The 18072-nt window shown below is 34.1% G+C and overlaps 1 protein-coding gene across 1 annotated transcript; it reads left to right on the top strand.

Moving 5' to 3' along the window:
* Nucleotides 1–199: 199 nt before the first annotated feature.
* On the top strand, nucleotides 200–17760 carry peb (zinc finger protein pebbled). The gene is made up of 4 exons (XM_080165186.1): nucleotides 200–429; nucleotides 12286–12546; nucleotides 14032–14170; nucleotides 14292–17760. The coding sequence occupies exons 2-4, from the start codon at nucleotides 12340–12342 to the stop codon at nucleotides 17549–17551; spliced, it is 3606 nt and encodes a 1201-aa protein (XP_080021312.1). The 5' UTR covers nucleotides 200–429; nucleotides 12286–12339; the 3' UTR covers nucleotides 17552–17760.
* The last annotated feature ends 312 nt before the right edge of the window (nucleotides 17761–18072 follow it).

Below are 18072 nucleotides of genomic sequence, written 5' to 3'. Positions count from 1 at the left end.
CCCTTTGGTCAACCCCCTTTAATGCTCCCTTCCCCTTTTGACAGTCTCCGACCCTTGACTATCTGTCTATCGCTTCTAAGATGATCCATCCATACATCACATGAACCATCCCCCTCACACCGCAGCTCCTGAATATCCCTCTGAGGCAGGGGGCAAGGCAGATAGGGAGAGAAGGCATCGTCTTGAAGATGAAGTCTATGGATAGTTTGTCTTACTCTTAGTTCCATGAACGACTTCATCTTGTGTACACACACACACCCGCACAGACTAATACAAACACACACACACGGACATCAGTGTGATATTGTGAATCATATAATCAAGTGTGTGTTTTAATATTATTAAAGTTATATATATTTATTACTACAGCAACGGACTTTTGAATAGAAGATTTTACAAATGTGTATAATTCAACACTCGACCCAAATGGTAAGTCAACTTTTAATTATTTCGTAGCTCAGCTACTCTACAATTATTTAAGCAGTTGCTGCGCTACTTTTGGCCTAAAGATTTTTATCCTAAATGTTTTTGATTGTATAGTAAAATAGATACCACTCGTAAAATTTTGCATATTTTCCGCGAAATTTTCTTGCATCGCGATGAGTTTCAAAAAAGAGACAAAATTACATCATTTTTACAGCCATCTTAAAAAAGGTATCTTTTCAAATGTGGTATTTTTTGAGAATTGAACCCAAAAAAACGCAAGGAGTGAGTGGACATTGGACTGTAAATTACATTCAAGTTTTCTTGAATTGTGTTCCTCGCTTTTGAACCAAAAATTATATTAATTGAGTAACTATATAAAGATTTATCGCCCATTGTCTTTTCACTGCAAAACTCCTTTATATAAACGTGTCTTTACAAAAGAAATTTAAAATGTCCACATTGAATGTAGAAAGCATTTTGCGTTGGGATTTTTTGTGCGTTTTTCTTCGAGGGGTCAATAGTTTGCAAAATGTGCCCATCTATAAATATTTAATCGGCCATTGAATTTGTTTATTTTAGTTGTTTTCTTACATGTGTAGTTTTTTTTTTAATATTGAGACAAAATGTATTGTGTTTTCCACAACATTTAAAATTTTAATTAACCCCAAATATGCTTAAAGATTGTTGAGTATGTAAACAATTTGAGAAATATTATTGATGAAAATTAAAAACAATTTATTTGTGACCCTTACTTCACAGCAAGGCGTATGGAATCAGGGATCTAAAGGGATAAGACAATGGCCGATAAATTAATGTTCATTAGCAATGACAATAAATAAAAACACCTCTTCTGTAGATTATAATTAGTCTGTTGAATCGTTTGAACAAACCTATCAAAATAAAGTCTCCAAAGTTGTAACCCAAAAAATAAGAAAACGTTATCATAAAACTTTGGGGACTTGTGTAATAAACAACTCAATATTCCCTCCCTTCCCTGGTTTGGAATTCTTATATGTTATTGTTTCAAGTGACCAGTAACCATTTGAAGGGCTTGAAAACACAAAATTTCAAAACAATATTGAATCTAAATTTCTAGATGATACTTTCTATTGAAAATGTTATCACTTTAAAGTACAACTTTTAGGATAATTTTACCTAGTAAAAACCATTTTTTCTTAACATTTTGGCAATTAATACTATTTAAAAGCTAAAAAAGGATAGGATTTGGTTTAATTTAACTGGTATTTAAATGTAATTTGCAAGTTGTGTATTTTGAAATTTTGGGCAATCCCAACCCCAAAGATGCCTTTAATATTATTACTTGAATGTTTATACCTCTAAACCTAACCCTACATATATTCTCTTGTTTATCATTTACTAAACTATTTTGGTTCCCGCTGACTTTACAGATGGAAATCTATAACATCCCTTTAAATTGATGCAGAACAGGTGAATTCCGCAGGAATATCATTATGCGCGTTGTCAATTAACAAGGATGATAACGTTCATATGCCAAAAAATCATAATTTCTGTGTATTTAACTTTTTTCTCTATTAAATAAGATGCCTTAAAAGATTATATAAAGTAGAAAGGTAATTTTTGTCTGAATCTTAAAGTTTCAATAACAAGTGAACTGATAAAGTTCTCCTTTCAAGGGAAGCTTCATATAAGACCTGTGGTGGTTTTAGGCTATTTATTTTAAAGATTTAATCTAGTGATCGTTCTACGCTAGTTTTCTTTTCTGCGAATATAGAACCCCTAGTATTCTTATATAGAGTAGCTTCGCAATTGAAATGAAAAACAAATAAACCATATAGGATAACATTCTGCCAAAACAAACAAAGCAGTAAGTAATTCTTTAAAAGCATCGTTTATCATGTCTATAAACATGTTTATATCATCTGTAAATAAAAACCACTCAAATATAAATATTTTGTTTAATTAAATTATTTAAAAGGAAGTCTATATGAAAGGATTATTAAATGAAATGGAAAAATTGTGTGTTCATATTAAATTAGGTATTTATTGGTTTAAATTGTGTACAAAAATATTGGCAGCTGCTTTTTCAAACAACTTGTTAAAAAAAATTCACTTGTTGATGGGACTTTTAACAGAGTTTGAGCAAAAGGCACATGTCTTGTTTCATTCAAATGGTTTTATTCTATTTCACCTGTTTTAATGCTTATTGTCGATTAATAAGCATTCATTTTCTAGCAATTGATAAGTTTAATAAGGATTCATAATAAATTTAAGAATGCAACACACACGCAAAAAAGTGTTTTAAAAGCTAGTTAAATGCAAAGTTATTTTTGCTAAACCACTGCTGGGCCAGTTATATGACCAGATTCTGGTTAATTTAATAATATTTTCAGCTATACAATTGTGTTGTATAGATGCTAATTCCCATAATATATCTTTACATATATTTAATTTAAACTAACAGACTTCTATGAGAAATAGATTTTTAATAAGACTTTTTAAGAATTTTGTTCTAATTAAATATTGAACTTATATATTAGAATGATAAATTTGCTAAATGGATAATTACTGTTCATTTACAATATTTTTAATCTCATTTACAAAAAAAAAATAAAATTCAAAGCGATGAATTGTAATAAAATGCAATAAAGTAATTCAATTTCACACAGCGTAGTTTTGTTAAATTTTGCCACTTAAAATCTAATTTTTAAAAACTAATTGTATGTAAATAAAATAACATCATTTGAATGTATTGGACATATGCTTTGATAATTAACTTTTATTTTTTGAATTGTAAATGTCTTTATTTTAAATTTATTTGTCTTGTTAGCGAAGGATAAGTTAAAATTTTCCTTTTTTATAATCCTAATATATAAAGAAGTAAGGTCTTTTTTTGTCTGTAGTTTAGAATTTGATAACTGATCCAGTTATATCTTTTAGAAGAGTATCACTTTGGTACTGGGGTGGTTTTAGGCTATTTTTTATCCTTCCTTTCAGGGCCACTAGATGCTAGGATCAAATAAGTTTAAATGTAGATAAGATTCGCTACTAAAGATTGATTATTTAAAAAAAACAGGAACTGAAAGATTATTTGAGGCCTGGTGGATTTAAAAGTATAACCAAATAACATCCGTCTCCTTTGTGGTAGACATTCATATAGATATATGTATGTGTGGTAGTTAATATTTTCTCATAAACATATTTATATTGTTTTTTTTTAATATTCTTATCGCCTTCTTTTGTTTAAAATAACATGGGATATGGGGGATATGTGGAGGGGTATTTAATACAACATCCTTTTGTTATTGGATCTTAAAACCGAGTTAATATAAATTACATCTTCCGTTTTTTCCTTCTGGATTAGTTTACATCCTTATTTCACATCAGAATGAATCATTTCTCTCAAAAAAAAATAAGAATTGGAATCGTAAACTTTTTGTAAAATACCTAATCAAGTATTTTACATATATCCAATAAAAGTCCAAACAATGCTTGAATAAATTTTTCCCTCTTATATCTTTTAGATGAAGTTATTAAAAAGAAATTTTGTGAATAAAATCTTAAAAACAGCCACCCTGTTGTCTGTATTTAAAAAGATTAATGTTAGTCTAAAATGATGAATTTTAAGATTTCTTGCGGTTTGCTTAAAGTAGACATAGTAATAAATTTTTTTTTTATGTTTAGTTTGAATTCTTATCAAAACTTATTCTTAAAGTATAATATGTCTATTATTTGTTTTGTAATGTCTAATGTTCTTATTTCTTCAGATGACTGATTTTTTGACTTGTTTGTTACAGACAAAATTTCAAGAACGCCTTTGTCAACCCCCCCCCCCCCCCACTGATTTTAACCATCCAAATATGTTTCCTGTCCACGCCCTTTTCAAGCTTATTATATCAAATTTTAAGATTTATTTGTAAAAAAAGGGTGAGGGGGGGGGGGTATTTTAAAGATGCATAAAAAGGAAATTGACTTTGCATTGTTAATTTTCATGTCTTATGATTATCTAACATCTGCGCGTAGATTCATTACTTTTTTTCATATTAAACTCTTTTTATCACTGAGTTCATTACTTAAAATTCGACCAATTAACATTCTTTACAATAGTTCAATACTTAAACAATATATTAACTTTTTTATTTGTCTAATTATGATTTTTTTTTGTAATTTTAGTCGTAATGAGTATAAATATAAAAAGATGTTATAATTATTTTTAAGTATTGGACTGTTATAATTATTTTTAAGAAATGGACTGTTATGAATCAGATTTACATCATAATTTTGACAGATTTTATTCTGTTTTTACAATCAAGATTATTATGAATGACAAAGATTTTATAATCACGTAACAATGCCGCGTCATATTATCATTATTATACACAATTTTTATAATAATTTGTCCTCTTGAATAATCATCTTCATAAAATTAGATAATTTCTTCATAATATTCATCTAACTTGCATAATACAAATTATAAAAAAAAAATGTTTTTCCTCTAAGTATAGTTATGTACTTTTTTGCTTTAATTTTGATATAAAACTATTTTTCCATGACAAATTACAAAACAGGCATAAAAATTCCTAATGTTGTATGCAATCTAGAAAAATTATACTCATGTTAGGATAAAAAGCTTCTATCTAAAATTAGGGATGGATTTTTATTTTTTTTTTTTTGGGGGGGGGGGGGATAGTTGAATGGGGATTATTTTAGGGAAATATACACTTAAGGAATTTTGATGTCTTTTATATGAGTGATTACGGCTGCTTAAACAAAAATGTTTAGTTTTGGACAATATATAGAATTAGTTTAGCCTATGAAAGTAATATTGAATCATAGGGGAAGAAAAGCTTCATTCAATATAATTAAGTTAGTGGATTTATGTATATCCAGATGAACTATTAGAAATAGTGATTTTTAATTTTCAAATATGCTTAAAATAAGTTTGTGGCATGTTTACGATTTTTTTTGACGTGGGATACATTGTAAGTTTTGACCTTATTATATCATTATGACTCTCATGAGCTAAACTGTATTATATATATAGACTATAGAGTAGCGTGCTATGGATTAAAACATACCATCTAACAACTAAGTCTTTAAAGAATGTAGAAACGGTTCACAAAAGATGCGTGTTTGTTTGTTTTATAAGTTTGTAGCTATTTTTACATCTGTTTGGACTGAAAAATTCTCTAAAGCAATTTAACACTTTTAAGAAGAAACCAGTTTAAGGCCGTAAAATTGAAGGTTTATAGAATCTATCTCCGAGAATTTTGTCTGAAGTTTTTAAGGTTGTCCTAGAATTTTTATAGCATTGTTATTTTATTTTAATTGTTAACCTTAGATTATAATTTACTAGAAAAAAAATATAAAAATGTCTTGAAGGAAGTACTATTTTGCTTTAATTTGCATTTGACAGGCAAAAAGGTTTTCTTCTAGTACTATTTCCCTATCATAAAATGTTACAGTTCAAACCTAAACAATAGAACCAAAGAGAAATTCATCTTTTTTTCATCTTACGAGTTCTCTTTTATACAATATATGAAGAAAGTTTATTTTTAATTAGCATGCAAGCTGGATTTCTCATTTACCTTTTCATAAACTACTTGAGAAATCTGGTATTTCAAGTGTGACGACACTTTTTATCATCATGTATTCATACCATATACTTAAAAATAAGAAAGTTTCATAGATTTATTTTTATTCAAAACCAGCAATTATGTCCATAAGTTGCGCAGCTAGAATAATTCATGTAAATGCGTCCTTATTAATGTTGATTATAGAGTTGCTGCCCTGCGGGTCTAAAAGTATTTAGGAATTTAAAAGGTAGCCACCTTTAAGCTTATACCTAATAATCATAATGCCTCTGGTATCCATATTTAGGGGCAGATGTTTTTAAATACACAGCTGAAAAATCCCCCCCCACCCCACCCCCAACACACCACTGCTCTTATTCAAAACTATAATTAAACATTTAGTTTACCACAAGTTAAATTTGTTGTTTCAATTAAGACCTACAATTTCATTTTACTTAAAAATACAAAATTTTAGACTTAATTTTTAACAACCCTTTAAAAAAAACCCTTTAGATAAATCTCTGAATCCAATCAACGCCCCATAAAGATGGTTTGTTAACACACCCGCCCCCCTCAGCACCCCATAAAGATGATTTGTTAACACCCCCTCCCCCCCTCCCCCCAATAAAGATGGTAATAACATCTTGAGGAGGGGATTAGGCTTATCTTGTTATCAGATGACTAAAGCGTTAGATTTAGTGCAGTTGACCGCTTTATCTCGCGTGCATCTGTCACCCCGCCCCCTCATACTTAGAAACTCCGCCTTGTTTAATAAAATAAGATTTGTAATCAACTTATCCTTAACACCTTTTTTAATGAAAATAGCGCAAAATATATATGGAGTAATAAATACTCAATTTACAAACAAAAAGGTGTAACTTTAAAATATAAAAAAATGCTTCATTTTATATTTTATTTCCTTGCCTTGAAAAACATGTAAAGAATAGTTGTTCCTCGCATAGTATTATAGACAACTTTCCGCGGATATTAAATAAAAAAAATATTATATTAGTACCAGTTTTGTGAGCCCCGTCGGGCCCAAGACCCTGGCTTACAAATATGTTATTAATTTTATGATTTTTATTTTCATATTTGTAGAAAAACATGATTTTTCAGTTTATCTGAAAACTGGTTCTAAGCCAGCGGATTTTAATCGGTTTCGAAGCCATACTGGAAAAAATGTTTATTTTACTATTCATGAAATGTAAATAAACGCCTTTTCTTGACTTCCTTTGTTTTAAGGTGTATTTCAAGGCGTGGCCAGAACTTTTTTCGGTGGATAAAAACACATCTTAAAAATGTTGTTTTTATGACATCCACTTCTTCAAATTTAGAGCTGTATATTGGGATATATAATTTAGATTTGAATTCTAAATATGTATATTTTTTATTTGTTTCATTGAGAAAATAAAAAGTTTTGAATTATGTTAAATGATTCTTAAAATTTTTTTTATATCTTAAGAGCAATTTTTATCTAAATTTTTAGCAGTTTTCATCATTTCTGGAATCTTTTATGTATTTTTAGCGGTTTTACATGATAATTTTAGTTCCAAACGGAAGTATAAAGCCACTTGTTGACTACTGTTCAATGCTTATTTTCAATTATATGGCCTGCTAATAATAATAATAATACCCACTATAGTGTGGCTTTATATTATTTGTTGTTGTTACCCTGTTAAACTTTAGGGCCAGTATTGTGTAAACAGAAAGTCGATATTAGAATAATAGTTACATGATAGCCATTGGTTGCCACAAGTGTTGATTAACATGTCGACCATGAATTTATATCAACATGATAACCTAAGTCTAACAGGAGATGTTGTAAGCCCCGTTGCCACACCGTTTAAACCTAACCACAACTAACATCCTATTTTATGGGGGGGGGGGGGGAGAAGTTATTATTGTCTTGTTATTACTGCTATTATAACAAATTATTTCTCGGCTTCTATTCAGTAGCATCAACCGTTTTTCAAGACTATAATTCAAAATATATTTTCTTATACAAAAAAATGGTTTGATAATCTTAAGCATAAGTTTTACACCTGCCTTATGAATAAAATCATAAGGCGAATCAAAATAAAAATGCGAGGGGGAGGGGTTGCGATTTATATTTCCACCTTTAAACATTATATTCTTTTTTATTATGATGCCTTTATTAGAGGGAACTTTAAGAACATGGTTTCTAAAAAAAAGTACAAAAATTGCAAAAATGTGTACTCTTTTTTATATGATTTATATTATTGCTGTGAGAAGATTTTTAATTTTGTGTCTAAAAAAATAAATGGATGTTCTATATGTTGTAGATAGATGTGTGTGTGTGTGTGTTCCTGTGCCCTCGGGGCTCCAAATCTTTGGTTGGGAAAGGATGTTAAGGCATCATCTCAGATTTTACAAGTCTGTTTGTGTGTATGTGTATGTATGTATGTGTGTGTGGATGTGTTTGTGTGTGTGTGTGTATGTATGTGTGTGTAGGATGTTTGTAGTTTATATGCTAGGGGGAGAAAATCTTAAATAAAACCAAATATACCTATTAGAGAGCATTAAAGGGATGAGTAAAAATGCACAAAATTTTGTCTTATATAGAATTAGGATATTAAGGTAAAATTGATTTGGGGTTTAATGTTGATTTTTTGCTTAAAAAAAATTTTGTTTGCTACTGGTAATTTCCCTGAAAAATGTATTGCTGAGAAAGGGGGATGTAAGAAAACCTGTCCCATGTTTTAAAATTTAATCTATGAACCATATCCATAACATTTGCATTCAGCGTGGCGTGCGCAGAGATTTATTAGTGCCTATGGAAGCTAGAGGGAGGGAGAGTGGAAGGGGCTTCCCCCATATAAAGAATCATTAGGGAGGGAAGTTTTAATGAAAGAAAAAAATCATTTTTCCTCCATTTTTTTTTGACTATTACTATTGAACTTTTTTGCACATATGACAATTTGCTAAACTAAAACTAGTCGTATTTATGCGACACCAACTATGCACCTGTAATATACAATAGTAAGTTTATAAAAGCATGAGAACCGTATCACCCCTCCCTCACCCCTACATCACCCCTCCCTCACCCCTCCCATCACCCCTCCCTTACTCTTTTTCCTTTTAATAATCATCATTAAACTTAAATCATTGATGAAATGTGAAAACAGCAAATTTTGCTAATTTGCCAATTATTAAATATACCAGCAAAGATACCTTATAATTTACTTTTTTCGTCCATCTGTCGAACAATTGGTGCTTCTGTGTGACCGTTAAAATATTTACTAAATTTTAATTTTTCTCGCTGTTTTTCAAGCCAAACATGAATTCATCCATAAATTTGATATTACATCATCATTACATCTTAATAACTTCCCAAATTTTCTGGCTGAAGGGGGGGGGGGGGTTTATTGTTTCTCACTCCCCCCCCCCACTAAAGTAATTTAGTAATCATTCATTTTATAATTTTATAGTCAAGTGTCAAATATATGGATAACTGGATTTTGTGCTGTAATTATATCAACATAACACATTCTAAGGAGAATGATGAATGTATCTCCCATTGTTCAATCCCTGTAGATCATCTAGAACAAGAAGAAAATTGAGAAAACGGGAAATGGTCGCAACATAGAGAGATAGAGAAAGAGAGAGAGAGAGAGAGAGAGAGAGATTTTATTACTCAAAAAGTGTTCATATTTTCTAGAATATTTTGCATTTTAAAATGTTTATGAACACAAAAATGATAGGTACATTTTCCACGAATAGTCGAACGGACGGACGTACTGACATAGCCAAGTTATAGAGTAGCTGCGCTACTAAAAAAAATTGGTAGATAAGTTTGAACATAGTCTAGAGAAAGGAAGTGGGTTCTCTGTTAGTCTTCATCTCATAATATGGTGTGCCATCGTTTCAACATAATGTCAAGTGTTTCATAATAGCTACAATTCACAATAGTAATTAAATTTGAGGGGAAAGATGATTAAAGTCCCTCAACAGATTATGACATCATACGATAGATTAGCCAATGAGAGGCCAGTATACACTGTAAATGACCAATGGTAAAATTTATGCTGGCCTGTCATTGGTTATTTTATCGTATGACGTTATAATCTGTTGAGGAACATCTTCTTTGAGGGGTTGATTGATTATTAAAGCTAAGCAAAGGGGAGGAAGAAGTTTAAGATAAAGTTTAATTTGCAATTCTGATTATTCTATAATATGGCACATTAAGCGGAAGTACGGGCACACCCATAATATTATACTACTGTATTGTACTGGTAGTAATATAGGCATGTTATAGGGATAGGACAATTGCTTAAAATTACATCCAATATTTAAAAAAAAGTTAGGATCATGTTACTTGTAGATGCAGCGCTGCACTTACAAGTAACATGTTTAACTTTGCTAAACCTACAAGTAACATGTTAAAGGGAGATAAAAAAGGAGATAGGCAGACAATGTTAGTTATATTTCTATTGAAAATAAGTTTTTTAGTCATTTCTAAAGAACTTCAAAGCCCCAAACAACTTCATCTTGAACCAAATTAAACCAAAACCATCTTACAGTTATTTGGATGCATACATGTGGAGGGATCGCTATAATGATAATGCATTTTACAATTTGTGCAACCAGATTGCTATTCAATATATATGTGTAATTATTTAATAATATTTTTTGCATATATTTAAAACCATTACTAATAAATGTTTAGCTAACGAATTAATCTTAATTGTTTTTATTTATAATCATATTAGTATCTCTATAGGGAATGAAGGGGGGATATTGCTGCACCTACAAGTAACATATATGAGTTTGCTGCACCTACAAGTAACATGTGATAAGCGCTGCATCTACAAGTAACATGATCCAAAAGTTATATATTCATTACTATAAATGTTTTAATTGTCAAGAATTTAACTTTTTTTTTTTTGGGGGGGGGGGAGGAGGATGATTTATCTTCCATTGTTTTTTCCCTTAATCTCTGAATGTAGGCCATGGTATAGAACAATGGCAAATCAACTTGATGACCACACACACACACACACACACACACACACACACATACACACACAGGCTACCCACTTGTTAATTTCTCTAAAGTCCACACCCCCCTTGGGGGGTGGGGGGTTGTACTTCCTTCCCACGCCCCAGAATCCTTTCGTCTTCCCTTTGTTTAAGTATATATAATAACAATAAACAGATAAATCAAATCAGACACTCTAAAAAATTTCTTCCAAAATCTAAAAAAAATTACACTGCCTTTAAAAACCAAACTTCTCAATTTTTTTTATCATAAAAGTCCACAAAAACCAAACGATTTTTATATGACCTGGACTATTAGAGCAGCCTCGGGCTCGATTCCCGTCCTAGTTTCTCTAAAAATAATATGAATATGCACGCGCGCGTGCACGCCCGTGTGTGTGTGTGTGTGTGTTTATTTAGAACAATGGTTGATGAATATATGGTAATAATGATATTTGGACCCCTAATTGAAACCAAAAATACTCTACTCTCCTGACCACGAGATTGAGTGCGTGAGAGAGTTACAGAGAGAGAGAGAGAGAGGGAGAGGGAGTGAGGGAGAGTGAGTGAGGGAGAGAGAAAGAGAGAGATAACTAATGTATTGTAAAATCCATGAGAAATGATCTATTTCCCCTCCACTTGTCTTACTCACTCACACATACACACACACACACACACATACACACACACACACACACACACACACACACACACACAATATCTCACAGAAAATCTTGAAATTTTGTGTTTCATGTTGGTCTGGCCGGAAACGCCGGAGGGCTACCGTCAATGGTTACTTACTGCGGCGCTTTCCAACCCTGCACAATTTTCTATAGAATTTTACTAAAGTTTTCTTCAAATTGTCTTTTTTAAAATTTGACTGTTTCTAAAAAGGGTTTAAAGCATTTTTTGCCAATAAAAATAACAGTTACTTCTTTTCTCAATATTGATTAGCCAAAAAGTTTTCTTTTTTCTTAATTTTGATATCCAACCATAAAAATATGAGAGCAATCTGTGTTTTAATTAAAATCATGAAATTTTTTTTCTGCGGTTTATTATAAGAAGGAGAAATTTGAGATTATTATAGCAGAACAAAATTGCGTGATTTCATTGCCTTTTTTTCCTACCAATATGCTTCCTTTTTTTATATTTATTTGCATATAGCACAAATATAACAGATTTTTATGTTTAAAAAGTACACATATTTAGAAGCGCAGCTACTTTATAGGAGAGAATGACCAACCGAACGTCTGTCCGCCCTTTAATATTTGTATTATTTTTCATGTTAATTATTTGTCTTTTTTTTCAGACCTGTTAGCCTGAAGGACAACAATTGACCACCGAAACCCTACCCAGCCCAACGATGCAACAAATCCTGCCACCCACCCCCTTCCTCCCCACCTCCCTCAGCCAGTTTATGTCGCTGTTTCCGCCGGGCGGAGCCCACCACCCGCTGCTCCCGCCTGCTGGCCTCGCACATGGCGCCCATCCCGCCACAACACCGCCGTCCAGCGAGGATAATATGTCCCCCCCGCCGCCCCCATCCCAAAATAAAGACGATGATGAACAGGTATATATTCTATTTTCATTTCTGCGGACATTTGCACAAAATATATTATTCTTTCTAATTTATTGATTTTTATAAAAACAAACAATATATTTTCAAATTATATTTAGTTTGACAATCAATCATTTTAATGCTAAAAATCACTTTTTTGTGGCATAGATGCATTTTAAAAGATGTTTCTTAAACCAACAATTTTGCAGCAATAGTAAGAATAATAAATTGTTATTTAATTCCACAAATCATATATATTTAAAGAAGGCATCATAAATAAACATCAGCTTTTTAACAATACTACAATTTAAAAAAAATAGCAAAAAGTATATAACTTTTCGAAAAATGGTCAAGCCGTTTGCAAGATCATACTGATTAACGAACATGATAACAAACAAAAAAAATTAATATAATTTCAGTATTTTTACATTTTTTAGAAGATTTTTTTGTTTTTTATCTTGCGGATTTTTTGAAAGATTTATCATAATTTAAGGATGAAATATAAATACTTATTTTACACGAGAGGTGTAATTTTATGATCATTAGTAAAAACTAATTCTATTTAATGATAATACTATTTTCATTTTGGTAAATGAATCTTTGTATATTGCATTGCCATGTAATTGTATTTTTATAATGAATAATTATTCTTTTCATTTTTCATGAGACTATTTTTGGTAAATAGATGTTTAATTTTCAATATTAATAAAATTCTATCATTTTTTTAGTAGGACTATAATTTGGTGTTGAAACAAATTTCTTAGAATCTGTCAATAACTGTCAATTCAAATTTTTAAAGTCTTCCCTCTTTTTCTCTCTTTCTTTCACTTTCTGTCTGCTTTCTTCCATCTCTCTTTCTCTCTCCCCCCTTCCTGTTTTTTCTCTCTCTATCTCTTTCTCTTTTTTCTCTCTGGTCAATTTTCTCTCTGTTTTCTCACACTTTACATGTCCGGTTTTTAAAATTAAAAAAATAATTTTTTCAAAAATTTTGAAACTAATTTTTTTAAAAGTTCCGAAGCTACTCTACAAGCTTGCAGTGTCAGTATGTCTGTCTCAAATGATTCATATATATTTTTGTAATTGGACAAAGTGTCTCAAAAATCAGCCATATGACGTCATAAAAATGAGGGATTTTCCATCTCTTTTATAGGGGTTTTCTTTCCCACTTCTCCACTCATCTCCCTCATTTCTATGACGTCACATGGCTGAATTTTGAAATACTTTGTCCAGTTACGTATTTTAATTTTGTTTAAAAACTGTTTTATTTTCTAATATTTTGTAAAAATTTAGCAAAAAGGTTGAATAATATTATAATTAAGTTTCCCATCTCTTGTATAATTAAGTTTTTATTACCGTTAAGCTGAAATTCATTGATCTAAAGCTTTGCATAATCTTACATAGTAGTTGGAGGTTTGTTTGTGTGTTTGTTACTTATGATCATTTTAAAGATTATTTTGTACATTTTTTTTGGATTTTAATATTTTTTTTCTATTTCAGTCGAGCTATGATCAGAATCGTGCGCGTGACTTCAAGTGCCCGCTGTGCAAGGAGCACATGACCTCTCTCAAGGAATTTACCACCCACTTGCGGGGACACAATGAGGCTAAGCCCACAAATGATCCTTCGGACCCAACAGGTATTCATTTTTTTCAAACCTGCGGGGCTTTTATTAGCATAATCTTGTGAAAAATCTTTAAATAATAATAAAAATGTTGATCTTTTTTTTCCAAATAATGATTATTTTTTTTTCTATTCAGGTCAGACAAAGGTGTACAATTGTTGTTTATGTGGAAAGATGTTATCCTCCTTCTCTTCTCTGGACAGACACATGCTTGTTCACTCGGGGGAGCGACCTTTCTCATGTGAAGTTTGTGGACAAACTTTCACAACAAATGGTAACATGCACAGACACAGACGCACCCACAATGTGCGGGACAGCTGCGAGAGTGACGGCTCCAGCGGCCACACAGCCGCAAAACGTGCCAGAAAACGTAAATCAAGCACTGTTAATATTTCAGCAGAACATCAACATTCTAAAATTAGCATCAATCCTTCTGTTGAGGAATCCTCAAAATATTCCGGACTCAAATGTCCCATTTGTCCTGAGAGGTTTTATTCTGAGCTGTCCCTGGAGGTGCATGTGATCAACTACCATCCTGGGAGGGAGATTCGGTGTGAGGACTGCGGTCACCCCTGCCCCACCTACAACTACTTCAAGCTGCACAGAAATATGTTCCACTTCAAGGGAAGTGGGGCAGCCAATATTTTATCCTCCCTGCCCCCCTCCCTACCTCCTCCCCCACCTACCTCAAACTTTAACTCAGTGCCCTATACAGCAAATCTTCACTTGCTTATGAGTTCATCACTTGGTCTTAAACAGCAGCAGTTGCACCAGCCGCCACAGCTGCTGGTGCCAGCGGTCAGCGCCCCTTTTTCTCCTGTTAAAAAAGAAGATGACCTGTCCATGGATAACATGAACACTTCATTCTCATCAGAAACTTTACAAGACGATGATCCTGTGCTGAAGGAAATGAAGTTGAAAGGCGAATTTCCCTGCCGTCTTTGTCCCGCCGTTTTCCCCAACCTGCGCGCCCTGAAGGGCCACAACAAGGAGCACATGATTGACCCACCGTTTGTGTGCAATGTTGGCACTTGTCTACATTCCACCACTGACAAGAGCAATCTTATCCAACACATGCGCGGCCACACCGGACAGAAACCATTTGAATGTAAGATATGCAACTTTGGCTTCACCACCAAGGCCAACTGTGAGCGTCACGTCAAGAATAAACACAACAAGAACCACAAGGATGATCTCCGCGAGCATATCATCATTCATGATGCCTCTGCTATGGATGATGAAGGCAGTGAGAATGGTGGCAGGCTTGGACATTCCTTTGATGCTGACGTCATTTTCCCGCCAACCCCGCCGCGCAGCTCTACATTCATCCCTTACAGACCTTTCGAGGTTGACAAGGATATTGTTGACTCTGATGAACATGAAAATGAGGATGATACTCCTCTTGATCTCAGCAAAGCTACAAACAACAATGTTACAAAGTCACAAAAGTTTGATCTCACTATTATAGATGATGCCAAAGATATCAATATGAAATCATTCCCCTTTAATCATTCAACAAACTTTCAAGAAAAATTAGAATCTCAGTTGGCAGCTGCTGCAATGGCGGCTGGCGGTGGCCTTCCCCTAGCAGCTGCCCCCCACACATTGCCATTTGGCCTGCCCTTACTAGGCGCAGCCGGAGCACAGGTACCTCACAGTCTTGCAGCATGGCCGGCGGCTGCACATTTTGGCATGGCTCCTGGTTTTCCATTTGGAGCTATGCAATTAGCTGCCATTATTGCCGCTAAAAATGAGGAATTAAAAAAGCAGCAACAATTGGTGGCAGCTTCAAATGATTCTTCAAACTTCCTCAAGGATTCAGCTTCAGCCGCTCTGCAGCAGTTGAGCAGCCAGGTGCGTGACCAGCAGCTGTTGCTCAGCCAGATCTCCCCAAGCAGCTCGTCACTGTCAACCAGCAGCCCCAAGTCAAGTCCCAGCAAGCCTGTTAGCCTTTCCTCATCCGTTTCATCAGCTGTTACAGCCGCCAACATAAGTGGCAGTGATGTCGCCGACTCTTACAAGATGGTTATCAAGAACGGAGTGTTGATGCGCAAGCAGAAGCAGCGCCGCTACAGAACCGAACGGCCCTACGGCTGCGAGGAGTGCAAGGCCAGGTTCACCCTGCGCAGCAACATGGACAGACACATGAAGCAACAGCACCCAGAGGTTTACTACCAGAAGCCGCGTCCCGGTCCTGGAAGAAAACCCCTGAATCACACCTCCAACGGCCAAGATGATGCCTCAATACTCAGGAAAGGTGATGACAAGGGCAACAGCTTTGAGAGTGAAATAGACGAGGATGGTTTCGAGGAGGAGGAGATGGATGAACAAAATTTAATTATTGATGATGACAACATCAAGAACAAGCATATTCACATCAATGATGATGAGGAAAATCTTGACATTGAAGGAGTTGATGACTATGAGCCCGAACTTGATGTTGAAAGTGATGATTCCAAGAAGTTGAGCGCCTATTCGGCTGCTCCCCAGCGGCTGAGCTGCCCCTACTGTGCCAGAAAATTTCCCTGGGTCTCCAGCTTGGAAAGACACATTCTGACCCACACTGGACAGAAGCCGTACAAGTGTACAGAGTGCTCGCTGTGGTTCACCACCAAATCCAACTGTGACAGACATATTGTACGCAAACACGGCAACAACAAGGATGACGAGGCCAGCAACAGCGGAGCTGAAGATGAGGAACAAGGATTTCACATGCCATTGAATTATGCCAACACTGACAGCATTGATATTGAGGACGGGTCCCACTACAGCCAGGGGGGCCAAAACAACAAGACAACCAGACGCGACTCCACCGGGTCAGAGTCACCGTATAAATGTCATATCTGTGATGAGGGCTTTGGGGAGCGCCAGCTGGCAATTAGTCACATTCAGCTGGCACACCACGAGGAGTTCCTAGCCCTGCAGGCCAAGGGGGCCTTCGATGAGGACAACAGCTGCAGCCAGCTGACAGAATCCGCCGGGGAGGAGCAGCTGTATGATCAGCTGCGCGGTAAATTTCCCGACTACTCCAACCGCAAGATAATCTGCCTCTTCTGCTCGCGCAAATTTTGGTCGGCCGAGGATCTGCGCCGCCATGTAAGGACCCACTCCGGCGAGCGGCCATACTCTTGTGATATCTGCAACAGAAAGTTCACACTGAAGCACTCCATGTTGAGACACAAGAAGAAGCATGACTCCGGACTCAGTAGCAATGGGGAGGAGGGCAGTGACGACGACATTATCCTAACCGGTTCCTCCTCAGAGCGCAGTACACCCGACACACACACCTCACCCGCCGATCCTGCCGCCGCCAACGAGCAGGCGTTTGACAAAAAACGCGCCAATTTGATGGAGAAAATTAGCAGATTAAACCATAACTCTGAAAGTTCTTGTTAATTTATATGTTGTTTTTTTCTCTTTATTCTAGTGTAATCATTTTTAATGTTATATTATTATTATTATTATATTATATTGTAAATATGTTAAAATCAAGCAAAAAAAAGTTAGATTGTTCACAAAATTGTGTCTCACATACACACATATTCTAGTATCATACACACATTATACTGTTAGAAAAAAATAGTTGGAATAAAAGTTTAATCTTATTATGAATTGTAATTATTCTCTTGAAGTAGCGAAGGTACTCTATAAATAGGTTATGTCCATACGTCTGAAACGTCTTAAAAAATAATAAGGTTTTATATTATGCTTCTAATACTCTTAGAACGCCTTTTAGTGGTTATTTAATAATCTTTTTTTTATGTGTATATAAACATGAGGTATAGATTTTAGGGAGGGAGATCAATGGGCTATTTATTACACTTGTCCCCAAAGTTTTATAAATTTGTTTTCTGACTAGTTAACTTAAAAAACATTTTGGGCTTTTATTAAATTTTGATTAGTTGGTTCATTAAGTT

Source organism: Acartia tonsa, chromosome 6, assembly GCF_053477335.1.
Source record: "Acartia tonsa isolate MP-2025a chromosome 6, ASM5347733v1, whole genome shotgun sequence".
NCBI classification, from domain to species: Eukaryota; Metazoa; Arthropoda; class Copepoda; order Calanoida; family Acartiidae; genus Acartia; species Acartia tonsa.
This window is presented reverse-complemented; position numbering and strand designations above follow the sequence as displayed.